The 25,893-nt window shown below is 38.6% G+C and overlaps 5 protein-coding genes across 5 annotated transcripts; 4 read left to right on the forward strand and 1 right to left on the reverse strand.

The window, feature by feature from the left end:
* Positions 1-620: 620 nt before the first annotated feature.
* Positions 621-9,337, reverse strand: LOC103406818 (uncharacterized). Its single transcript, XM_070811163.1, has 18 exons — positions 9,022-9,337; positions 8,900-8,931; positions 8,691-8,798; positions 8,499-8,575; positions 8,352-8,397; positions 8,149-8,209; positions 7,964-8,017; positions 7,745-7,825; positions 7,518-7,557; positions 7,267-7,379; positions 7,050-7,160; positions 6,470-6,586; positions 5,965-6,048; positions 3,510-3,834; positions 2,971-3,037; positions 2,680-2,786; positions 2,073-2,503; positions 621-1,567 (listed from the first exon to the last, which is right to left on the reverse strand). Exons 1-18 carry the CDS (start codon positions 9,214-9,216, stop codon positions 932-934), a joined length of 2,685 nt encoding a protein of 894 aa, XP_070667264.1. The 5' UTR covers positions 9,217-9,337; the 3' UTR covers positions 621-931.
* Positions 9,338-10,241: 904 nt separating this feature from the next.
* LOC103450631 (glycylpeptide N-tetradecanoyltransferase 1-like) lies at positions 10,242-12,280 on the forward strand. Its single transcript, XM_029088701.2, has 2 exons — positions 10,242-10,496; positions 10,772-12,280. Exon 2 carries the CDS (start codon positions 10,818-10,820, stop codon positions 12,117-12,119), a length of 1,302 nt encoding a protein of 433 aa, XP_028944534.1. The 5' UTR covers positions 10,242-10,496; positions 10,772-10,817; the 3' UTR covers positions 12,120-12,280.
* A 1,800-nt stretch (positions 12,281-14,080) lies between these two features.
* Positions 14,081-14,840, forward strand: LOC139188954 (glycylpeptide N-tetradecanoyltransferase 1-like). The gene has a single exon (XM_070807096.1). The coding sequence runs from the start codon at positions 14,134-14,136 to the stop codon at positions 14,677-14,679; it is 546 nt and encodes a 181-aa protein (XP_070663197.1). The 5' UTR covers positions 14,081-14,133; the 3' UTR covers positions 14,680-14,840.
* Positions 14,841-15,863: 1,023 nt separating this feature from the next.
* Positions 15,864-17,201, forward strand: LOC103405613 (UDP-glycosyltransferase 91C1-like). The gene has a single exon (XM_029097561.1). It carries the CDS (start codon positions 15,864-15,866, stop codon positions 17,199-17,201), a length of 1,338 nt encoding a protein of 445 aa, XP_028953394.1.
* Positions 17,202-21,001: 3,800 nt separating this feature from the next.
* Positions 21,002-24,023, forward strand: LOC139188953 (uncharacterized). Its single transcript, XM_070807094.1, has 3 exons — positions 21,002-21,040; positions 22,928-23,286; positions 23,384-24,023. The coding sequence occupies exons 2-3, from the start codon at positions 22,930-22,932 to the stop codon at positions 23,918-23,920; spliced, it is 894 nt and encodes a 297-aa protein (XP_070663195.1). The 5' UTR covers positions 21,002-21,040; positions 22,928-22,929; the 3' UTR covers positions 23,921-24,023.
* Positions 24,024-25,893: the final 1,870 nt, after the last annotated feature.

A 25,893-nucleotide genomic window follows, 5' to 3' on the forward strand; every position in this document is an offset into this window, starting at 1 on the left:
TAGTGGAATTATACAAAATTGACATCCTAGATGCTAGATCTAAATCCACCAAGAAGGATGGAAATGCTGTAAGAAGCATATTTAAAAGGCCGAACCTAAAAACTAGGTGTTGACTCCACCATCATAGTAAAGCTTAACGACTAACCAACAGCCTTCTTCCTTAAATAAACGAGGAAAAAAGAGGATGCCAAAGCATTAAGCAAAAGGCATTTTTTCACAGAAACTTTTCTTTCTTCCTCCGTAAGAAAACAAAGAAAACGCTTTCTATTTGCACGTGTTACACTGTGATTTGAAATAAAAGAGAAACGACTCCTCGCATGTAAAGAGCCAATTGGTGTCATACAATTATTATCCCAACCAGCTTTGACCATACATTATTATCACATAAATTGTACTACTTGGTAGTCATCACTACAACCAATACTAAGACTTTCATGACACGAGTATACCGACACTGGCATTCTATGCCAATGAAACGACAACATGTGCATGTTTCTCTCGACATGGCATTGTATTATTACTGCAGGATGCCATTGTGGCAATATACCGTGTCATGTAAGTTGCTCTCATCCAAGGGTATAAAGAACATTCAAAACCAAATTAAAAGCACAAGAAAAATGCATACCTCAAAAGAATACATACATTAATAACATTAGTAGGTAGAAAGTATGCAACAACAGAGTGGCCACCACAAACAATTCAGGCAACGATGGTTTTCACATTGCAATTTTTAACTTGTACCACTTAAATATTAATCCAACAACCATAAATTAAGTAACTAGATCCTAAATAATATAAGAGACGACACAAAATGGTGGGGGGATGTGGAGGGCTCAAAGGACGAAAAACAGAAAATAAACTTCAATACAAAGCAACACTTACTACGCAGATACCGGCTTTTTCCTTGGGTAATTAAGAAGACAAAATCTCTTCACAGAAGATCCGCGACGTTTGATGGCAGCTCCTCCACAACCACGTTATAGAACTTCTGGATGTCAAACAGCATCCTCTCATCATCCTTTGTTACGAAGTTGATTGCAACACCCTTCCTTCCAAAACGTCCACTACGACCAATTCTGTGAAGGTAGTTCTCGGGCTGGGTGGGCAGATCATAGTTAATAACTAGGGAGACTTGCTGAACATCAATACCACGAGCCAAAAGATCAGTGGTGATCAAGACACGAGATGATCCAGAACGAAACTCTCGCATGATGATGTCTCTGGTGTTCTGGTCCATGTCTCCATGGGTGGCAGAAACTGTATGGTCTCGGCTCCTCATCTTGTCAGTCAACCAGTCAACCTTGCGTCGAGTATTAACAAAAATGACACTCTGGGTAATAGCCAAGGTCTCATACAGATCGCAAAGAGTCTCAAGCTTCCATTCCTCCTTGTCGACATTGACATAGAATTGCTTTATACCTTCCAGGGTGAGTTCATCACGCTTCACAAGAATCCTCACGGGTTTGTTCATGAACTTCCTTGTGATCTCGAGGGCCTCAGGTGGCATTGTGGCAGAGAACACACCAACCTGAATCTTTGATGGAAGAAGCTGGAATATGTCATAGATCTGGATCCCAAACAAAATTTGTATTAGATATATAAAATTTTAATTACAAATTTGTGTTGATTTCAGGAAATCAAAAGGAAATCAAATGGACGGCATATCTCAAAGTAGCCCAGGTCAAATAATAAAGCAACATACTGGTGGAGCAAACTACAGTTACTCGCTGCATTACAATCATGCATACAAAGTGAAAGTATCTACATAGAACATGAAGACAGCTCAACTACTCAACATATTTCACATTCCGAAATTTAAATGGATATTTCTAAAAAGCCCGGTAAGCAGAAACATGAGAAGTCGAAAGGAATATTAGGCTACAGTTGCAAGATTTTTCCTACCCAACAACTGGGCAGAGTACTACTTAGTCACAAGATATACTATTTATTGTTTCATCATTGCACATGAGGAGTCCAATATTTACGTAAAACATCATTATTCAGAACATAATGCATCCACAAAAATCATGGAACTCATAAAACAAATGGACATAATTAAGTTGAAAACAGACCTGATCCTTGAAACCACGGGAAAGCATTTCATCAGCCTCATCCAAAACAAACATCTTGATGCTATCAGGACGAAGTGACTGCCTTCTAAGCATGTCAAAAACACGACCTGGAGTTCCAACAACAACATGAACTCCATTTGACAGAATGCGTTGGTCCTCACGGACACTAGTTCCACCAACACAAGCATGCACCCTCACACCTAGATAATCTCCAAGAGCCCTCATAACCTTCTCAATCTGTTGAGCAAGCTCTCGAGTGGGTGCAAGAACCAAGGCTTGGCATTCCGTCAAACTATAATCAAGCTGTTGAAGAATACCAGAACAGAAAGTCGCTGTCTTTCCAGTTCCAGACTGAGCCTGTTGAATCACATCAAGACCCTTGCAGAAGGGAACAATTCCTCTTTGCTGAATAGCCGAGGGCTTTTCAAAACCTGCAGAAAGAATTGCCATTCATTCAATCTTCCACCAGTCCAGAGAAAATACAGAAGACAAATTGAAAACTTCATGAAGACATTAAAGTACACCAGTTCCACAACTTTTCCTGATATCATAATATATACATAACCAAATAAAAAGAGGGAAAAAAGTAAAGGCTAGTTGTGTATACCGTAAGCATAGATTCCCCTCAGAAGATTCTCTTGAAGACCCATAGCATCAAAACTATCATAAACTTCATCATACGATGTAAAGAATTCCTGCTGATCAGTTGCAAGTCTGCAGCAAACAATTCACCAAACACGAGAGAAACACTTAGATCCCAATTTGATCTGACAAATTACATTAAACCACATAATAAAGAAAAAATGGGCAAAATAAACACTTAACCACGACATTCAAAAGCAGTATTTGTAAAGACCTAAACAGACAGTTAAAAAGTATAAAACGATAGAATTCTTACATTTCGCTCATTTTGGTATCATACTGACGAGTGTCAAATTGCGATCCTTCAGGTGCTGCTGCCATGACTGCAAAATTACAACAAAAACATATTTAAACAACGCCACGAATCTTCTCAACCTGTGCAGACAGCCATTCAAAGACACTTAATTCTCCAAATAATCCCATCGTCACGCTATTTTGAATCAAAAAATTGTCTCAGATTTCAAAATTCCTCCATGGTTGCCTCACGAAACGCAAAGATTCACACCAAAATATATGAACAGCACGAACGACAAGATTTATCTACAATAAATTCTCAAATCTAAAAATCTTAAAACAATTAAAAAAAGCAAAAAATTATGCTACTCAAATTTTAGCAAAATTAAATCAAACAAAAAAAAACACACACACACAAGAAATCAACATCAACGAACAGAAACCGATTCAGAATCTACCAATTTCGGCAACAAAAATTGCGAAAAAAAAAAAACAGAGAGAACCGGATCGAACAACCGCACGAGTGCAAAAGATAAAAGCGAAAAGGTGTGAAAGGAAAACCTGCGAGTGATGAGTGAGAAAGTTGAAGGCGAGGAGAGAGAGAGAGAGAGAGAGAGAGAGCGTCGGAAGAGAGCTTTGTGCTGGTTTTCTGGAAATTAGGGTTTCCCAAACTCCTCGGATCTAAGCCGCGGAGTTGAGGATTGCGCGAGGGAGAAAGCGAGAGAGAGAGAGAGGGGTTGGGCGGATGATGATTGATGAGTGAAAACTCAGCGAGTGAGGGTTTGTGTATGGTCTTCGCGTCCCTCCAGTCCAGATTCCATCCGGGTACGTGGCGGGTACCCATTAGCAGGAGTGGAATAGGAGAATATAACGGACTCTTACACGCTCAAACATATCTGCACGTGTTTATGGGCCGCAAAAGAAAAAAATTAGGCCCAGTCGAAATTGTTTTGAAATCGTACAAAATAAAATAAGGAGATGTATTCAATTGAAATTTTAATTCTTTTAAATAATTCAGAGGTATTCAATTAGGATTTTAAGTGACTTTCTAAAATTTGATGTGTATTCAATCAGCATTTTAAGATAATTTATTAAAATCCTTAAAATTCCGGATGTATTCAATTATAATTTTAAAAGAGTTTATAACATTTCTAGTGTATTTAATTAGAATTTAAATTTAAAGAATTTGGAAAAGTTGAGGAATTATAAGAAATTAGAGAGATTTTGTAGTGTATTTTAAGCATCTATAAATCTCACCTCTCACCATGAGATTTCGAAAGAATTAAATCAAAATTTTATATGGAATCTCTACAAATCAGTTAAACTCCATAAAAATTCATGAATTTATAAATTTCATTAAAATCTCTCAAATTCCTAATTAACTACACTCCCTAAAACTCACATCCGACACTATTTTTCTTAATTGTAAGTCACAGTTTTAAATAAACACGACAATATCTCATTAAAAAACAATTCATTTGTCCACATTAAATTTTGATTTGTCTGCAAAGAAGAACGGACAAATATTTTTCAAATAATTAACTCCTTTAAATGGAATCTTGTTCTCCTCGACTTTAGGGTCTAAAAAAATTGCGGTCTTAATCCCTTAATGGAGAAGAAAGTACCATACCAAAAGTTAAATTACATGTTACGACTTTTACTGTCCGAATGCTTTTTTCCCGCCAGGGGCAAAAAAGTGGGCCAATTAGTAGTTTTACAACTTTGATGGTTTTAAAATTCTTTTACTCTTCCTTCAAGTGCCCCCTTAAAACAGCAGAAGGCAAGTGAACTCTTCCTAAACGCATCGGCAGCCGAATGTGCACAAGTGGCTTCCGAACTGCGAAATAACATCCACAAGACCACCGTAACCTCCTACTGCGGTAACCTGAACAAAACAACGGTTCAATGACGTGAGAACTGAAAAAGAGTTTGGCTAAGTAATGAAGTTAAAAGTTTCATTCCAGTGGCCATGGGCGACCAGCCAACAAGGCTCCCCGCTTTGCGAGGTTCGGAAGAGAATTTCTATCGTTCACAGCCTTACTCTAGTGACCATGGCGGCTAAAAAAGAATATTTAAGGTTTACGCTAGCCACACCTATTATTTATAGGAATGAGTCGAGGACAAAATCTATACAAAAGGATTCAAAAAGCTAGATGGTTTTGATTACTTGTGTCACTCAACCTACTTTGAGATATATAATCTTCAATCCAAGGATAATGTTGGTAAGACCAACATTTAAGACGGAAAACGCTTAAATAAAAGTTATTTACAGATATCAAAGTGAAAGAGACATCAAATAAACATACCCCAGATGGATGTAATGTATTTTAAGCATCCACAAATCTCATCTCTCACCATTTAAAGCAACCTACTTTGAGTTTATAACATTTCTCATGTATTTAATTAGAATTTAAATTTAAAGAATTTGGAAAAGTTCAGGAATTATAAGAAATTAGAGAGATTTTGTAGTGTATTTTAAGCATCCACAAATCTCATCTCTCACCATGAAATTTCGAGGGAATTGAATCAAAATTTTATATGGAATCTCTACAAATCAGTTAAACTCTATAAAAACTCATGAATTTATAAATCCATTAAAATCTCTCAAATTCCTAATTGACTACACCCCCTAAAACTCACATCCGACACTATTTTTCTTAACTGTAAGTCATGATTTTAAATAAACACGACAATATCTCATTAAAAAACAATTCATTTGTCCACATTAGATTTTGATTTGTCTGCAAAGAAGAATGGACAAATATTTTTCAAATAATGAACTCTTTTAAATGGAATCTCGTTCTCCTCGACTTTAGGGTCTAAAAAAATTGCGGTCTTAACTTAATGGAGAAGAAAGTGCTATACCAAAAGTTAAATTACCGAATACTTTTTTCCCGCCAGGGGCAAAAAAGTGGGCCAATTAGTAGTTTTACAACTTTTATGGTTTTAAAATTTTTTTACTCTTCCTTCAGGTGCCCCCTTAAAACAGCAGAAGGCAAGTGAAATCTTCCTAAACGCATCGGCAGCCGAATGTGCACAAGTGGCTTCCGAACTGCGAAATAACATCCACAAGACCACCGTAACCTCCTACTGCGGTAACCTGAACAAAACAACGGTTCAATGACGTGAGAACTGAAAAAGAGTTTGGCTAAGTAATGAAGTTAAAAGTTTCATTCCAGTGACCATGGGCGACCAGCCAACAAAGCTCCCCGCTTTGCGAGGTTCGGAGGAGAACTTCTATCGTTCGCAGCCTTACTCTAGTGACCATGGCGGCTAAAAAAGAATATTTAAGGTTTATGCTAGCCACACCTATTATTTATAGGAATGAGTCGAGGAAAAAAGCTATACAAAAGGATTCGAAAAGCCAGATGGTTTTGATTACTTGTGTCACTCAACCTACTTTGAGATACATAATCTTCAATCCAAGGATAATGCTGGTAAGACCAACATTTAAGACGGAAAACGCTTAAATAAAAGTTATTTAAAGATATCAAAGCGAAAGAGACATCAAGTAAACATACCCCAGATGGGTGTAATGAGACGGAAAAGGCAGACTGAGGAGCACATTGCATTTGTGAAAGAATCGCCCCATTTATGTCAAAACGGGAAAGTAGAGGTTCTGCTCCAACTGCTAATACCTGGAAAGGAGAAGCAACAGTGAGCTTTGGGATATTGGTTTTCCTTTGTGCCTCCTAACTACAAACTAGGCATTTCTTTAGAAGTTATAACAGGCAACCACCCAGGCACAACGTATTCTTATACTTATTGCTCCCGATCACTATAACTATTTAAACAATTTAATTCCAGCCCCGTTTGTTGGCATTGAAGATTTAGTAACAGTATCACTGTATCATCATCTAATAATCTAAAGAGAAAACATTGCTCACTCGTTGATATCTTACCAATTCAACTTATCCTGTTAAGAAATTTGGTATAATATCCTTATGAAATGAAAACAACCAGAGTTACCGCTCACATCTATTGGAACTTAAATATGGGATATGGCACCATTAGAAAATTCACTAACCCTTTTTGTTAATAGCACTGGATGCCAACAGTACTAACTAAATTAACTAATAGAGGGCTGCGGTGGGAGCTCACTTGATTTTCATCGAATACTACATCCTGTACGGATGCACAAGTTGAAACCCTTGAAATGCATTCAGAAGCAGGAAGGTTCCAAACTGATAAACTCTGACCACTACCGCAAGCCTATGGAAGAAAAAAAAAACTTAGTACGTTATAGCAGCAAGCAACTTCAACAGAGAATTAGTTTAGAACACTAAATCAACTACATTCTCATCACATAATTGCTTACCAACCAGCTTTCACTTGCATCAAGAGCAATGCAACTGACGCATGAAAAAAATCCTTTCAACTTAATACCCTTGGCTGGCTCATATACTTGAACGCACTTTCCACTTTTGCAATCTGGGTGAAACCATAAGCACATGCTTCTAAGAACAAGTCCATGTGACTTTATACAAAAACATACCAACTTTAAAGGCAGTAAATTCTTAACAACTTTCTGCCACAATCCTTCAAAATTGAAAAATACTAGGTTTTTACCCCATATCCGTGCTGTCCCATCCTCTGAACCAGTTATGATCTGAATATCGGAAAAGATCAAAAGATCACATTAAAAATAACATTTGTCTGGTACCTCAGTGCACAGTGCTACTACTGTAATTGTAATTCTGATACTCGTCACTTCAAATGAACTAAAAGGGGTGGTTGTTTCCAAAGAGAAGTGCCAGGAATGATTAACCTCAAGATAAAGAAGAATATGACCTAACCTGATTGGTAGAGTTCCGAGCAACTACAGAATGCAAGTAATCTGAATGCCCCTTAAAAGTCATTTTGACTTGACCTCTTTCCTGAAACATTTCAGATACAAATCATGCTCGGATCAGTGCGGCTAGAAAATTATATCAAGAACAATGTAATATGTAAAAATGTCTCCCAACAGACGCTTCATAACACGATTGAAAGATTCACCTTGAAAAAATACATACCACATCCCAGCAATAGACGCAAGAATCACCAGCAGCAGAAAAAATGCATCCCCCCTATCGTTGTCAAAGAGATGTAAAACACATTCGTTTGAAAACATACTACTTTCTAAGCTCATTAAATAATTAAAATGGAAAATAAGATATAAAGACGCATAGGACTAGTAGGACTAGAAAAACCTGCATACCTCGTTGTAAACAGCAAGAGCATTGTTTTCTGGGATTGGAGATAGAGCCCCCCATGGACCTCTAAAAGGACAACAGTAATTACAAGAAATGTCAAAGGAATTAATGCTGGGGACTTATCATAACCGATGTTCGAATCAATATTAAGACATTCAGGGGAACGAAAAAAGTTGCCCTCGGGCAGTTTTTCTTTTCGGTTACTTACTTATGTTGGGGGTTCACAAGGTCAATTATGGGCTTCACATGCTTTCCTACATAAACAGGAAGAAATGTAAATCCATAGAGTTAGAATCACATTCGATTTCCACTCGCCAAAACAACAGTAATTTAAGCTGTCAAAAACCGAAGTCACCTTGCAAATGAATAGGCACATCCGATTCCTCCCAATCCTTCCACCTCCATCCTTGAATCCGTCCATCATCACCGCAACTACATGTAAAAAATCCGAGAAAACCAAACGGTGTAAACATGGTGAAACTAAAAAATTACTAAAACAAAATAGTTCTTTCTAGTCAATAAATTTAGCATGAACATATAATCGAACCTCAACAATACAGAATCTTCGCCATTTCCGTAAAACTTAACATCATAAGCAGGTCCTTCATGAGCTTGAAGGAAGCAAGTAGGTTCCGCCATTAACGACCTACAAACACTATTCAAATTCACAAGTAAATAAACCAAAAATCAGCTGCTATCAACAGTCAATACGACGTCATATATTCACAAACAATGTAAAGGCCTGGAAATAATTACTTTGGAGATTTCACATTGCTGAAACCCAGTGGCTGCAACCAAAATAAATAAAATTAAAATTACGAAAATTAATTAAAAATTAAAAACAAAATTAGGAGGAGGTTGAAAAATGAGGAACCTACGAGCTTGGAGATAAGGGAGGGGATGGAGTAGGAGGAAACCGATCCGTCGCTGGAGGCGACGACGACGGTGTCCGGGTTAGGGTTAAGCGACGGAGCCCAAACGGTTCGGAAAACTGTTCGGGTTTGGATCTCTCGCTCCTTTAATATGGATTCTCTGTATGCTTCTTCGTCCCAGTTCGTTGCATCGCCGCACATGGTGGTTGATTTGGTTGCGGAAGGCGGGAAGTTCAGCAGAGCTTGGTGAAGATCTCTGAGCTTTCTTCAGAGTGTTCGGCTATGGCTTTAGGTGGAGCGGAAATCAAACACAGACTAACCGGTTTGGCGCAAATCATAACTGGGCCGGATATGAAAAACACATGTTAATGGGCTTTCGTGTGTGATATGGGCCCTGGGCCCAATATTTGGTTCGGTAGTGGCCCACATGAGATCGAGGCCGAGGTTTGGTAACATTTTATGTAGCTCCCTCAATCAAACTTCATTATCCTAGTTGCAACCTGCATTTCTCTCTCTTTCTTATCACGTGATAACTAATTATAATCAAAATTTCAAATACCTTTTACATCTGACATGAAAAAAATCAAAATCATGTCAAGGGAAATATAATTTTTATCTATATTAACTCGAAATAATTATAATAACTTTTCAACGTGACTATCATGTCTTTAAGTTATATCACATATTCATTTATTTATTCATATTTCAATAGACAAATTGATAATGCTACGTGACAGTGCAATTGCGATATAAACCAAAAATAGATTTGTTAAGCCCACTCTTTTTGACACACATTTTGATACATTTTTGTTAAGCCCACTCTATTATGTATTTTATTGATTAAACCGTCTATATTTTAGGTTTTCTCTTAAATATCATCTCTATCAAAATTCACCCAGATCCAAAATCGTATAACCATTGGATTCAAGGGTAGTCATTTGAAGTGTTTATTTGTAGAACTATATTCGTCTATTTTCTTTATAACAAATGAACGTCCTAAATGCTTTAAATTGTCTAATTTTCTACAATGATGATATAAACTGAAATATAAACGGTTTAGATCTTTAATAAAAGTTACAATAAAAACCACAAAAAAATATGTCAAAATATACGTCCATGGATCCTAACCATTTAATTATATGTTTAGGATTTAGGATGGAACAAGGGTTCAATCCCTCGAATGTAACAAAGAACAAAATGATTAGTGACAAAAAAAAGTTGATTAACAAAAATAAAAATGTAATCGATGAAAATCATAAAATGCTGCAGTCCCTCGTTTGTTTAATATGTTGCGTTAACCATACAACAACACACGCACTCCTCGTATTCTCCCAACCCCAGCGGCACCTTCAAAGCCGCTGTCTTCCACCAAAAACCCTAGCGATTCTCATTCCTTTTCGACGAACCCTAATCGAAATCAAGATCTGTTCAGCCGTAATCGTAGCAATCTAACGGCATCCCGCTCCCCGACGACTAAAACTGTGAGTGTGTTTCTTGCTCGTCGCGTTAAATTTCACAGATCTGTTAGCTTACTGCTGAATTGTGCTCTGAGATGATCAATACTTGTTTGTATGGATTTTTACAGTTTTGGGTCAGTTTTAACGTAGGAATTGGATTAGTAAAGATAAATCTTGGGGAGTTTTCTGTTAAATTTGCTATTTTTGAAATGTTGATATGGTAAATTTTCCCGGATTCTTTGATGGGTTGTGTTTGTTTTGCTTGGTCTTGATTTGAATCTGTTGTTTTTTAAATTCAGATAGCAAAGATTTTCGATTAGGAATCGATTCGATTAAGTAGTTGCAATGAGTGATAACAATTCCCCACCTGGGTCTCCTAAGGAGGCAGATCATGATTCTGATGCAAACCAAGCTGTTAAGGATGATAGCTCATTGGAAACCATAGTCCGAAAGTTCCAAGATTCGATGTCGGTTGGAAAAAAGCACACATTTTGGGAGACTCAACCCGTTGGGCAGTTTAAGGATCTTGGGGATGTGAGTTTGCCTGAGGGCCCGATTGAGCCCCCTACCCCTCTGTCTGAGGTCAAACAAGTGCCGTACAATCTGCCAACTCCATATGAATGGACCACGTGTGATCTGGACTCGGAAGATACCTGCACTGAGGTCTACAATCTGCTGAAGAACAATTATGTCGAGGATGATGAGAACATGTTTAGGTTCAACTACTCGAAGGAGTTTCTTAGGTGGGCTTTGCACCCACCTGGTTACTATAAGAGCTGGCATATCGGGGTTCGTGCAAAAACTAATAAGAAGCTGGTTGCTTTCATTACTGGTGTTCCTGCTAGAATCCGGGTCCGTGATGCGGTTGTGAAAATGGCTGAGATTAATTTCTTATGCGTGCATAAGAAGCTGAGGTCGAAAAGACTTGCACCGGTTATGATCAAGGAGGTGACAAGGAGGGTTCATTTGGAGAACATATGGCAAGCAGCTTACACTGCTGGAGTGGTTCTTCCAACTCCTATAACAACTTGCCAGTACTGGCATAGGTCTTTGAACCCAAAGAAGCTTATTGATGTTGGGTTTTCAAGGCTTGGTGCTAGGATGACTATGAGCCGAACCATAAAACTTTATAAGCTACCAGATTCACCTGCCACTCCTGGGTTCAGAAAAATGGAACTTCGTGATGTCCCTGCTGTTACTCGTCTGCTGAGGAACTACTTGAGCCAGTTTGTGGTCGCACCAGATTTCGATGAAAATGATGTCGAGCATTGGCTTCTTCCGGAGGAGAATGTGGTGGACAGTTACTTGGTTGAGAGCCCAGAGACTCATGACATCACTGACTTCTGCAGCTTCTACACTCTTCCTTCGTCTATCCTTGGCAATCAGACGTACTCAATCTTGAAGGCTGCATACTCCTATTATAACGTCACCACTAAGACTCCATTGCTTCAGCTGATGAACGATGCACTCATTGTTGCAAAACAGAAGGATTTCGATGTTTTCAATGCACTTGACGTCATGCAGAATGAGTCGTTTTTGAAGGAGCTGAAATTTGGACCTGGCGATGGGCAACTTCACTACTATCTCTACAACTACCGGATGAGGAACGCGTTGAAACCCTCGGAGCTTGGACTTGTACTCTTGTAATTTTTCCGGTCTTGGTTTTTGCGCTTCGAACTTGACAAATCATTCCTGTTTCTTATTTTCCGTCCTTTTTTCGTGGTTAGCTGTTGTCTTTCATTTGCCTTTGCTCCTTTGGACTATCATCAAAGAATATGAGATTTTGCAATGCATTTTAGAGACCTAAATGTTATGGGTATCTTACCTGTAAGCAAATGCTTATACAGTAAACACTGTTTGGTGTTTGCAGTTGAAATGGTTATTTTAGAGCAAGATGGAAGACTCGTTTGGATGTGCTTTTAAAATGACTGAAAACGTTTTTAAAGAAAATATTTTTAGGTTTCAAACGCACTTTAAGTGTTTTTTGCAAAAAACATCAATTATATAATTCTTCCAGGAAGAACTTTAATTGTTTTTCCAGGATTTACTTGTATTTTTACCAAAATTGATTCCAAAAACATTTTCATAAAAAATGGTTTCAGTTATTTTAAAAGCACATCCAAACGAGCTCTGAGTTTATATCTTGAACATGTTTATATCTTGAACATGTTTATGCATTTCATTCATCCTTCCTCGCAGCGTGATGGCACGCGATGGCAGGGAGAAGAAATCGAGCCCAGGATCTCGGGTACGAGTAAAACACTCTTCACTCTCTAAAAGCCATCCCGAGGCACGAATGATAACAAATTCCTAACATTCTACTTGAGAAGGATTTGGGTTAAGGCACCCAATTAGGCATCAAGCTCGTCATTCATGTAAGTTGACACACGAGACCTTTTGTTTACAGGTGAGGATGACTAGACTGTAGTGCTATAGTGGCGTTCGACAAAAAACAAATCCACAAAACAAGGATTGTCTACCCTCCACTTCCGGTGTCCTCCTCGTGCCCTCCTGTTTGTATGATCACGGTTAAGCCACGTCAATATTTTATATTACTATTTATTTTTAGCTTATTATATATATAAAAAAATAATATAAAATGTTGACGTGGCTTAATCGTAACCACACAAAACAAGAGGGCACGGGTAGGGCATCGGAAGTAAATGGCAGATAATCCTTGTCCATCTAATAATTTAGCCAAAAGCTACCTTACCTGCAGCCCTTTAAGTAAAACTTGTGATATCAAAAGCCTGACAGTATCTCCTCTCATACGCAACTCATCCAAATGAGCTCTGAGTTTATATCTTGAACATTTTAGAGACCTAAATGTTATGGGTATCTTACCTGTAAGCAAATGCTTATACAGTAAACATTGTTTGGTGTTTGCAGTTGAAATGGTTATTTTGGAGCAAGATGGATGACTCATTTGGATGTGCTTTTAAAATGACTGAAAACGCTTTTAAAGAAAATATTTTTGGGTTCCAAAGACACTTTAAGTACTTTTTGCAAAAAACATCAATTATGTGTTTTTTCAAGGAGGTACTTTAAGTGTTTTTCCAGGATTTATCTTCATTTTTACTAAGGATTGGTTCCAAAAACATTTTCATCAAAAATGTTTTCAGTTATTTTAAAAGCACATCCAAAAGAGCTATGAGTTTATATTTTGAACATGTTTCTACATTTCATTCACCTTTCCCGCAGCATGATGGCACGCAATGGCTGGGAGAAGAAATCGAGCCCAGAATCTCGGGTACAAGTAAAACACTCTTTACTCTCTAAAAGTCATCCCGAGGCACGAATGATAACAAATTCCTAACATTCTACTGGAGAAGGATTTGGGTTAAGGCACCCAATTAGGCATCAAGCTCGTCATTCATGTAAGTTGACACACGAGACCTTTTGCTTACAGGTGAGGACGACTAGACCGTAGTGTTATAGTGGCGTCCGACAAAAAACAAATCCATAAAACAAGGATTGTCTGCCCTCCTCATGCTCTCTTGTTTGTGTGGTCACAGTTAAGCCACGTCAACATTTTATATTACTATTCATTTTTATCTTATTATATCTATAAAAAAACAACATAAAATGTTGACGTGACTTAATTGGGTCTTTGAACCCAAAGAAGCTTATTGATGTTGGGTTTTCAAGGCTTGGTGCTAGGATGACTATGAGCCGAACCATAAAACTTTATAAGCTACCAGATTCACCTGCCACTCCTGGGTTCAGAAAAATGGAACTTCGTGATGTCCCTGCTGTTACTCGTCTGCTGAGGAACTACTTGAGCCAGTTTGTGGTCGCACCAGATTTCGATGAAAATGATGTCGAGCATTGGCTTCTTCCAGAGGAGAATGTGGTGGACAGTTACTTGGTTGAGAGCCCAGAGACTCATGACATCACTGACTTCTGCAGCTTCTACACTCTTCCTTCGTCTATCCTTGGCAATCAGACGTACTCAATCTTGAAGGCTGCATACTCCTATTATAACGTCACCACTAAGACTCCATTGCTTCAGCTGATGAACGATGCACTCATTGTTGCAAAACTGAAGGATTTCGATGTTTTCAATGCACTTGACGTCATGCAGAATGAGTCGTTTTTGAAGGAGCTGAAATTTGGACCTGGCGATGGGCAACTTCACTACTATCTCTACAACTACCGGATGAGGAACGCGTTGAAACCCTCGGAGCTTGGACTTGTACTCTTGTAATTTTTCCGGTCTTGGTTTTTGCACTTCGAACTTGACAAATCATTCCTGTTTCTTATTTTCCGTCCTTTTTTCGTGGTTAGCTGTTGTCTTTCATTTGCCTTTGCTCCTTTGGACTATCATCAAAGAATATGAGATTTTGCAATGCATTTTAGAGACCTAAATGTTATGGGTATCTTACCTGTAAGCAAATGCTTATACAGTAAACACTGTTTGGTGTTTGCAGTTGAAATGGTTATTTTAGAGCAAGATGGATGGCTCGTTTGGATGTGCTTTTAAAATGACTGAAAACGTTTTTAAAGAAAATATTTTTGGGTTTCAAATGTACTTTAAGTGTTTTTTGCAAAAAACATCAATTATATGCTTCTTCAAGGACGTACTTTAGGATTTACTTGTATTTTTATTAAGGATTGGTTTCAAAAACATTTTTATCAAAAATGATTTCAGTTATTTTAAAAGCACATCTAAATGAGTTCTGAGTTTATATCTTGAACATGTTTCTGCATTTCATTCATCCTTCCCCGCAGCGTGATGGCACGCAATGGCGGGGAGAAGAAATCGAGCCCAGAATCTCGGTTACGAGTAAAACACTCTTCACTCTCTAAAAGTCATCATGAGGCACGAATGATAACAAATTCCTAACATTCTACTGGAGAAGGACTTGGGTTAAGGCACCCAATTAGGCATCAAGCTCGTCATTCATGTAAGTTGACACACAAGATACTTTTTTGTAGCTCCGTGTGCTTTGAAAAAAAGCCAGTTTTCCAAAGCTGCAAATAGCAACTTCAGCTTTTTCCTTTAATTTCAACTTATTCTCACAGCAGCTTCCAAAATAAGCATTTTTTTTTCAGTTTACCAAACACCTAAAACCCTCACAACTTTTATTCATGGGTGCTTTTTTTTTTAAGCATTCACTTCCAAACAACCCCTTAATCGTTACCACACAGAACAAAACAAAACAAAAAGGCAAGAAGAACATCGGAAGTGAAGGGCGCAGACAATCCTTGTCCATCCAATAATTTAGCCAAAAGCTACCTTACCTGCAGCCCTTTAAGTAAAACTTGTGATATCAAAAGCCTGAGAGTATATCTCCTCTCATACACAATTCCTCTAACACATGGAGAGCAAAGATCAGAAGAAACTTCACATAGCCATGTTCCCTCCCATGGCTAGCCTACGGACACCTAATGCCATTTCTGGAGGTCTCCAAGTTCTTAGCTCAAAAGGGTCACCAAATCTCTTTCATCTCCACCCCCAAAAACATCAATCGCCTCCGATCCTCCTCCTTTTCCCCGCTCATCAATTTCGTCGAGCTTCCTCTCCCCGCCGTCGACGGCTTACCGGAATCCGTTGAGTCCACCTCCGAGCTACCAATCAACAAAGTCCCTTACCTCAAAAAAGCATACGACTTGCTTAAGCCTTCAGTCACGCATTTCATCCAACACTCGAGCGTCAACTGGGTCGTCCATGACATCATTTGCTACTGGATGCCCAGAGTCGCCACTCAGCTGGGAGTCAACTCGGTCTACTTCAACATCACCAACGCCAGTACCTTGGCTTTCTTGGGTCCTCCGACCGAGTTACTCGGCGATAAACGCAGGCGACCGGAGGACTTTACGGTCGTCCCCGAGTGGGTCGACTATCCTTCCAACGTTGCTTTTAAGCAGCATGAGATGGTGAGCCACTGGGATTGCATGGACGATGAGGTCTCCGATTTTCAGAGACTCGCGGGTTCGATTCAAGATTGTAATTTTGTGACTATGCGGAGCTGCACCGAGTTCGAATCTGACGCGGTGAGTTTGCTCAGGAAGATCTACGGCAAACCCGTTGTTCCACTCGGGCTGCTTCCGCCTGGCTCAGCACCACATCAGCATGGCGTCGCTAACGATCGAGGGGATGACAAGTGGGAAGTGTTGAGAGAGTGGCTCGAAAGTAAGAAACCGAACTCGGTGGTTTACATCGCCCTCGGCACCGAGGTGACTCTGAGTCAAGAGTTGATGCACGAGTTGGCACATGGGATAGAGAAATCCGGGTTGCCCTTTATTTGGGTGGTCAACAATCGCCCGTTGGTGGAGGGCGTGTTGGGCTCCGATATAATTCCACTCGGGTTTGAAACACGAGTAGAGGATCGAGGCTTGGTCTTGAGAGGTTGGGCCCCACAACTTAAGATTCTAGGTCATATTTCGATCGGAGGTTTCCTAACTCATTGTGGTTGGAGTTCAGTTGTCGAGGCACTAGGGTACGGGCGGGCTTTGATTTTGTTTTCGGGTGCTAATTCCGACCAAGGGTTGATCGCGAGACTAATGCACGATAAGCAGGTCGGGTTGGAGATACCGAGGGACGAGCAAGACGGGTCGTTTACGAGTGACTCGGTGGCCGAGTTGATTGGGCGAGTGATGGTGGAGAAAGAAGGTGAGTCCATAAGGTCAAATGCACGGGCCATGAAGGAGATATTTGGCAATGTAGAGTTGAACAACAAGTGCTTGGACGAGTTCACTCGGGTCCTTGAAACCTGGCCCAAATAATTGGTGGCTGGCTTTTTATTTGTCTGTTTCTTCTTTCTACCGACAAAATTAAAACTAATTAGTGTGAAATTGAGGAGGCTTAATCTTTATTTATTTGTGGTTGTGCTTGATTTGAGGATTGTATTTTTTGAAGGCCTAATTGGATAAACGGTGGTGCTAAAGTAATTGGAAGATATGTTTCATGGTAAAAACGAAAAGAAAGAAAATAGGATTTAAGCTTTTGTGGTGGTATTGTTAACAAATTTAGTCCAAAAATAATTTTATTAAATGTTTGTTAAACACATGATAAAAATGTAATTTAACGGAAAAATTATTTTTGGACTAAATTTACTAACAGACTACACCACGAGGGTTTAAATTCTATTTTTTTTCTCACTGGGTCATCTTCCGATTATCTTGTCACCCACAAGTACCATTTATCCGATTAGGTCTTTTTTGAAAAGCATTACATATGTGTTTATGAAACTGTTGAGATGGGTAAGCAAATGCTTATACAGTAAACACTCTTTGGTGTTTGCAATTGAAATGGTTATTTTGGAGCAAAAATTGAGTTTATACCTTGAATATGTTTCTGCATTTCATTCATCCTCCCCCTCTGCATGATGGCACGTTGATGGCGGGGAGAGGAAATCGAGCCTCGGTTCTCGGGTACATGAGTAAAACACTCTTCACTCTCAAAAAGTCATCCTGAGGCACGAATGATAACAATTTCCTAACATTCTACTCGGGGAAGGATTTGGGTTAAGCCGCCCAGTTAGGCATCAAACTCGTCATTCATGTAAGGTGAACACGAGACCTTCCGCTTACATGTGAGGAGGACTAGACTGTAGTGTGATAGTGGCGTCCGACAAAAACAAATCTACAAAACGAGTGTTTAATGACTGTAAAGCTATAGCTTAATTAGGTGGAATCATCAAATTACATCACTTAACCTCTCAATGTGTAGGCAAGCAATTGGCCATGTATTTAGATTAGATAAATAGAAGATAGTCTGTATATAAATTAGAACCAAACAGATTGTTTATTAATGACCTGCTCTATATACATATGTATTACTTTGCAACCACCAGAGAACACTATTTGACAACGAAAGAGAATGAAATGCCTCATCATTGAGAAAAATTGATAGCATGATTGTTCTTGATCCTTAATAAAAAGGAAAAGTACTAATTTTCAGAAAGGTAACTGAATCACATACTTTCAGTAGTTACATGATTGATTAACTTAAGTAAAATATGGTTGAATTCATAATTAGCTTTAATTAGTCACTCAAGCTTTTAAACTTGTGTAAAAGCTTCAAGCAATCTTAAATACTTTCCTTTTCAAACCTTTTTCGTCTCTGTAAATTGATCTAAACAAAACTTTAATTAAGCATTCAAGCTTTTAAACCTCTGCAAAACCCTTAAGGGCACGTTTGTTTGACATGATTAGCAAGGCTTGGACTGGACTAGACTATAGTCCTGTGTTTGGTGTGCAACCGGATTAGCTTTAATGAGCTTAACCCGGACTCGCTTGGACTAAGGACCTCCTTAGGTGGTCTTCGCGAGCAACCCCAAAGCCCAGTGGATTCGTAAGCCAGAGCAAACCGAGAGAGTTTCTGCCTTCCCTTCGTCCTGTTTTCCCTTCGTCCTCATCTCTACGTTCCCTCTCATCTTCGTTGCCGTGCTCTCTCATCTTCGTCCTCCTTACCCTCATCTGAGCGTCTTCCTGTCTCTGCATCTGCTCGCCTCATCTGAGTTGTACGGTAAACTTCGATTCTTCTATTAATTGCATGTATTTGTGTTGCAGATGGTAATTTTACTGAGTTTTATGTGATTTGATTGTTTTGGGTTTGATAATTTTTGAATCATAGAGATCTGCACTTGAATAAATTAGGGTTTTGATATTTAGGTGAAATTGAAATTAGGATTTGGGCTTTTCATAAGATGAGATGGAACTTGGGAATTTAGGATGTCAATGTTGTAAAACTTGGAAGTCCTACCCACATGTTGTTTTCGATTTTTAAAAATTGGGGTTTCAACAATGGGAGTACTCTGTGCGTGTGTGTGTGTGTGTTTCTGTGTGTGTGTCTCTGTGTGTGTGTATAATTTATGTGTATGTCAGTACCAAAAATCCTCGTCTCCAAGCATACTCTCTCCAAGCACCTGTTTCACTGTATGTTTCTATCTGCCAAATTAGGATGAATTGATGAGTTCGTACAGAAGAGTTTCCTCTTCTCGATTTTATGTGTTTGTGTGTGTTTGTGTATGTAAGTTCTCCGTGTGTGTGTGAGTGTGTGAGTGTATTGTGTGTGTGTAAGTGTACCGTGTGTGTGTGTGTGTGTTTGTGTACTCTGTGTGTGTGTTTGTGTACTCATTAACGTGGGGGGGGGGGTGTGTGTGTGTATTGTGTGTGTGTGTTTGTGTATGTAAGTTCTCCGTGTGTGTGTGAGTGTGTGAGTGTGTACTGTGAGTGTGAGTGTGAGTGTGTGAGTGAGTGTGTGTGTGTGAGTGTGTGTTTGTGTATGTAAGTTCTCCGTGTGTGTGTGAGTGTGTGAGTGTGTACTGTGAGTGTGAGTGTGAGTGTGTGAGTGAGTGTGTGTGTGTGTGAGTGTGTGTTTGTGTGTGTTTGTGTATGTAAGTTCTCCGTGTGTGTGTGAGTGTGTACTGTGAGTGTGAGTGTGTGAGGGTGTGTGTGTGTGTTTGTGTACTCATTAACGTGGGGGGGGGGGTGTGTGTGTGTTTGTGTATGTAAGTTCTCCGTGTGTGTGTGAGTGTGTGAGTGTGTACTGTGAGTGTGAGTGTGAGTGTGTGAGTGAGTGTGTGTGTGTGTGAGTGTGTGGGTGTGTGTTTGTGTGTGTTTGTGTATGTAAGTTCTCCGTGTGTGTGTGAGTGTGTACTATGTGTGTGTAAGTGTACTCTGTGTGTGTGTGTGTTTGTGCACTCATTAACGTGGGGGGGGTGTGTGTGTGTGCAGTGTGTGTGTGCAGTGTGTATGCAGTATGTATGCAATATGTATGCAGTATGTATGCAGTGTGTGTGCAGTGTGTATGCAGTGTGTATGCAGTATGTATGTAGTGTGTGTGCAGTGTGTGTGCAGTGTGTGTGTATGCAGTGTATGCAGTGTGTGTGTGTGTGTGTATGCAGTGTGTGTGTGTGTATGCAGTGTGTGTGTGTGTGTATGCAGTGTGTGTATGCAGTGTGTGTGTGTGTGCAGTGTGTATGCAGTATGTATGCAGTGTGTGTGTGCAGTGTGTGTGTGTGTATGTATGCAATATGTGTGTGTGTATGCAGTGTGTGTGCAGTGTGTGTGTGCAGTATGTATGCAGTGTGTGTATGCAGTGTATGTGTGCAGTGTGTATGCAGTATGTATGCAGTGTGTGTGTGTGCAGTGTGTATGCAGTGTGTGTGTGTGCAGTGTGTGTGTGTGTGTGTGTGTATGCAGTGTATGCAGTGTGTGTATGTATGTATGCAGTGTGTATGCAGTGTGTGTGTGTGTGTATGTATGTATGCAGTGTGTGTGTGTGTGTGTATGCAGTGCATGCAGTGTGTGTATGTATGTATGCAGTGTGTATGCAGTGTGTGTGTGTATGCAGTGTGTGTGTATGTGTATGTATGTATGCAGTGTGTGTGTGTGTGTATGCAGTGTATGCAGTGTGTGTATGTATGTATGCAGTGTGTGTGTGTGTGTGTGTGTATGTATGCAGTGTGTGTGTGTGTACTTGGTTTATAACCATGATATTACAATGTGAATGTTTTGTATTGTGTGGGGTTGATGCTGAATTGCAATTTTTTGTGGTTGTTGGTTGCAAAGAAGAAGAGCATAAACGGAAGGCTAAGGCTAAGGCTACTGCATTACAGGTGTCCTTTAATTTCCCTCTTCACATGCAATGCCTAGCAATGATAGCAATCCTCATACTAGTGTTCTTAGACACATGTTTATAGATGTATAAGAGTAGAACATTTTTTTTCAACGCCACCTGTATATTTGTTGCCTCGGGTTAATGATAACTTTTTTTTTTTCAACGCCACCTGTATATTTGATGCCTCGGATTGTGACTTCGCTAGTTACTTTGATCTAGTTCATTTCGTATCATAATCACTTCATTTCCATCACCCTTAATAACAGTAAATATTACATATATAATGATCTAGTTAATTTGTTTTTTTGTTTTTGTTTTTGTTTGGATAGATATGGATCGAAGGAAGCTTTTATTGATCTTATTGTTAGAGATGTCTTATTTGGAGACAATTTGCATTTGTACGATTCTTGTGTTGATGATGCTACGTGGCAAACAGAGACATGTTGAACGACCCACATTGACTAACCGTTCACTTATTATACGAGATATTAGTTTGTGTTATCTGAATGGTATAATAGGGAATACTGATACTGAATGTGTCAACGAATTGAGAATGGATAGAAGGACTTTTGGCATATTATGTGACTTACTTCGTCAAGATGGGAGGGTAAAAACTGATGGTTTGGTGTCTGTAGAGGAGCATGTGTGTATGACTTTACAAATATTAGCACATCATACTAAGAATCGTAGTGTTGGCGGTAGATTTTATAGGTCGGGAGAAACTATAAGTAGGTATTTCAATAGCGTATTGCAAGGAATTTTACGATTACAAGGTATCCTACTAAAAGTCCCTCAGCATGTGCCTATTGATTCTACAGATCCTAGGTGGCGATGTTTTAAGGTATGATGAGAATTTTTTTTTCATTTTCCCTAATCTTTAACTCTTCATTCCCTTTGTATAAATTAACAAAAACTTTTTTTTTTTTTAAGAATTGCTTGGGAGCATTGGATGGAACACACATTGATGTGCATGTACCTGAAATTGACAAACCAAGATACCGAACAAGAAAGGGTCGAGTCGCAACTAATGTGTTAGGTGTGTGTTCAGGAGATATGCAGTTCATATATGTGTTTCCGGGGTGGGAGGGTTCCGCATCAGACTCTAGAGTGCTACATGATGCAATTACTAGGCCTAATGGTTTTAAGGTACCAGCGGGTAAGACTATTACTTAGTCTCAACTTTGTAAGTTAGGTCTAGTTCTGTTTGTCAACTACAAAACACTAATAAGGTCTGTTTTTTTTTCATCAGGTTATTATTACCTTGTAGATGGTGGTTATACAAATGGTGAAGGATTCCTTGCACCCTATAGAGGAATACCTTATCATTTATCTGAATGGGAGAGACGAACACCTTCTAATAAGGAAGAATATTTTAACATGAAGCATTCTAAGGCAAGGAATGTAATTGAACGCTGTTTTGGCTTGCTAAAAGGAAGGTGGTCGATACTAAGGAGTCCATCTTTCTATCCGATAAGGACACAAGGTCGAATAATTACCGCTTGTTGCCTACTACACAATCTTATTAGGCAAGAGATGTATGTAGATTCAATGGAGAATTTGCCAATAATAGAAGATGGACAAAATACAGAAGAAGGTGAATATGTTGGTAGTGTTCAAACATTTGACCAGTGGACTGCAATGAGGAATGACATAGCTCAGGAAATGTATAATGAGTGGAGAGCAATTAGGAACCAGCAACCGAACTAGCTATATGTGTTAATGATAACATTTTATTTTAGTATTCATTTTTATCATGCATTTGTTAGATATTAGCACAATGATTGGATGGTATGCAAATTAATTGGATATTATGCAAGTTGATTGGATATTATGCAAATTGATTATTTGTATGGTATTTTCCTTCATTAAAATATTTTTTGTTTAGGTATGGATAACGAAAATATTTTGAATGCTACTCAAGAGCCAAAAGGAAGAAGGCGTAAATGGGAAGCATTTGAGGAAGAAGTATTACTAGGAGTTCTTGAGGATTTTGTTGCTTGGAAGCAACGGTGTGACACCGGTGCTTTCAAACAAGGTACTTTGGTTGAAATAGCAAAAGCTGTCAATGTTTTATGTCCTCATTCAAATATTAAGGCAAATCCACATATTGAGTCCAAGTTGAAGAAATGGAAAAAAACATATAGTATGGTCGTTGACATGATAAACACAAGTGGATTTGCATGGAATGATGTCAAAAAGTGCGTTGAAGTTGACAGTGATGACGCATGGCAAACTTATGTGCAGGTTCATATCCTATTTTATTTATACATTAGTTATATTCTTGCTGCTATATTTGTTACGCATGCTAAATTTTAGTTTTGCTATGTTGATATAATCTTAGAGAAATAAAGAAGCCGATGGACGGAGAAGCAAACATTTTCCACTGTTTGATAGATTTGCATATATATTTGGAAAAGATCGGGCTACGGGTAATGTAGCCGAAACCCCTGCTCAAATGGTGGAGGAACAAAGTCATGATCATGTTGGTGAAAGTGATATTGGAGATGAAAATTTTGTTTCTTCAATGAACCAACAAAGCCAACAAAGCACCCCATCTGAAAATAGCCAAAAAAAGAGGAAAAGAACTGTGGGAAGTTCAAGTGATGGAACCGAGACAATTATCAGTGGACTGAAAGATTTTTATGTTGAAAGTGGGAAGAGGATGCAAATGGTAACTGAAGCTTTAGTTCAAGGTACTGCAGATCATACTGACATAACTAATGAACTTGAAGCAATGGGTCTCTCTCCTATGGATCAAATTGATGCATTGTCTCTTATTTTGGATAAACAAAAAAATGTGGGAGTGTTCAGGGCAATCAAACCGGAACTCAAGAAAGTGTTCGTCCAAAAGCTTTTAAGCGACAACGCAAGCGGATGAGGATTTTGGCTAATGTTAACATGGATGTATTTTATTAATGTTAACATGGATGTATTTTATTAATCATACAATCTTATGTTATGGCTTATAACTTAGCTTTGCACTAGTATTTTGGCTTATGTTAACTAGCCATTTTGTAAATTATAGAGATCTATTTTGGCTAATGTTAACTAATGTTAACTAGGATTTTCTAAATTATGGAGATCTTCTTATGTACTTGTATTTGTTGAAGTTGCATGTATTGGGCACTATTATTTTTCTTCTGTTGGGTGATAGAGTTTAAACCAAGCTACATTTGCAAATTAAACCCAATTCTATTAGCAGGTAATAGAAACAAAACAATTGTCAATTTTTTTTAAGATTCATAATATACATGGCAAAAATATGCTCCAATTAACCCATATCATGAGATTTGTAGCATTACTCTATTACACAATGGCAAAAATTTGTAGTCCTAGTCTAAGCAAACACAAATCTGGTGAACAGTATTGTTTTTCTTATCCTGCTTCTTAGTCCGACATTACACCAAATGCTTCACTAAGTTAGTCCAGCTTAGTCCAGTCTAAGCCAGTCCAGCTTAGTCCCGGCAGCTAGTCCAGTCCGAGACAGTCCGGTGCAACAAACGCACCCTAAGTGATGTTAAATACTTTGCTTTTGAAAGCTTTTTGGTTTCTGGACATTGATTTAAACCAATAACGAAAACAACTCTAAAAAATAATTGGAAAACAAATTGAATCTTTTTTTTTTAAGAACGATTAGAAAGTACCACAACACTTACCAATCAGAAGCATGGCGAAAAATGGTATCAACTCAATGCACAACGCATTAACTCAAGACACATCCAAATTATCAGGGTTTCTTTCAAACAAATACAATTTTGTAGCAAAAAATTATACACACGGTAAACCAATTTGTTACAGCCAGCATAAACACAACAGAGAACCAAATTGCCACAGTTTTTTTCAGGGTTCCTTTCAAACAAATACAAACTGAGAATCGAAAATTACACGTAGTTGTTGTAAAACATACCCAAGCTCAATATAATTTTCTTTGTCAATAATCTGAAGAGGCAGCATGCGATTAGTCACCAATTTCACAAAAAATTTGTCCCAACCTGCAGATCCGCAGAAAAAACAAAAACAAAGACCTTAAATTTACCTTGGATCTGTCGATTCTCAACCTCATCCCTCTCGATCTCTCTCTCCCCCAGCCTTGTGATTTTTTTGATTTTTTTTTGTTTGTTTGGTTTGAGAATTGAGGTTTTAAAACAATTGGTTTTTGGTTCTGGTGTCCGAGTCGAAGATCTAGGATTCTGGAGGATAGCGAGTCCGAGAGGGGTTCAAAACCGGAAAAAAAAAGTTTAAAAAAAAAGGATCTGTGGACCGTCCTGAACCGGCCCGTTTTAAACAGGCCGAGTTAGGTCCGGTTCTAATGATCAGATTTACGATACCCGGCCGCCCGGTTCTGTTTTCTTTTTAAACGGATCCGGTCCGATCCCTCCAAATTTGGGGCCGGGCCAGCCCGTGCCCACCTACACTCAAGTGCAATCGCATCCCTCTTTTCCTCCGTCTTTCTCTGAAATGGAAGGGGACGATCAACACGTGGGTTTTTGCATTTATTATCTCTTTGTAGTTAGCTTTTTTCTTTTGGTTTTTTCTCGAGAAAATTTTAACGAAAAATTCGCAGTACTGTTTACATTAATAAAAAAATCATATTTTTACACTACAAACTCAAATATGGTACTATTCATTTTACCCTTTATTTTATCCTTATCGTTAAAGCTCAAAATTTTCAAACCTTTTCGTTAGTTTTCCTTTTTATCAAAGGCTTCGGATGTAGCAACAAATGAGTGTACATATTTTTTAATATTTTTTTGGTCTTCCTACCAGCTATACAGTGTAAATATTTATTGTTTGTAGTGGCACAAACCATGTGGCCCGGTTTTAATCACATTTTTTTTAATATTTTTTTTT

This window comes from Malus domestica, chromosome 02 (genome assembly GCF_042453785.1).
Source record: "Malus domestica chromosome 02, GDT2T_hap1".
In the NCBI taxonomy this organism is placed as follows: domain Eukaryota; kingdom Viridiplantae; phylum Streptophyta; class Magnoliopsida; order Rosales; family Rosaceae; genus Malus; species Malus domestica.

What these genes read in the sequence shown, in the direction of transcription:
- LOC103405613 (XM_029097561.1), top strand. Translation starts at nt 15,864, where the DNA reads ATGCCATTTCTGGAGGTCTCCAAGTTCTTAGCTCAAAAGGGTCACCAA.
- LOC139188953 (XM_070807094.1), top strand. Translation starts at nt 22,930, where the DNA reads ATGGATAACGAAAATATTTTGAATGCTACTCAAGAGCCAAAAGGAAGA. An exon ending in CATGGCAAACTTATGTGCAG is followed by an intron (nt 23,287 to 23,383) that starts GTTCATATCCTA and finishes ATATAATCTTAG; the next exon opens with AGAAATAAAGAAGCCGATGG.
- LOC103406818 (XM_070811163.1), bottom strand. Translation starts at nt 9,216, where the DNA reads ATGTGCGGCGATGCAACGAACTGGGACGAAGAAGCATACAGAGAATCC. An exon ending in GAAGATTCTGTATTGTTGAG is followed by an intron (nt 8,576 to 8,690) that starts GTTCGATTATAT and finishes TTTTACATGTAG; the next exon opens with TTGCGGTGATGATGGACGGA. An exon ending in TCTCATTACACCCATCTGGG is followed by an intron (nt 6,049 to 6,469) that starts GTATGTTTACTT and finishes TGTTTTGTTCAG; the next exon opens with GTTACCGCAGTAGGAGGTTA.
- LOC103450631 (XM_029088701.2), top strand. Translation starts at nt 10,818, where the DNA reads ATGAGTGATAACAATTCCCCACCTGGGTCTCCTAAGGAGGCAGATCAT.
- LOC139188954 (XM_070807096.1), top strand. Translation starts at nt 14,134, where the DNA reads ATGACTATGAGCCGAACCATAAAACTTTATAAGCTACCAGATTCACCT.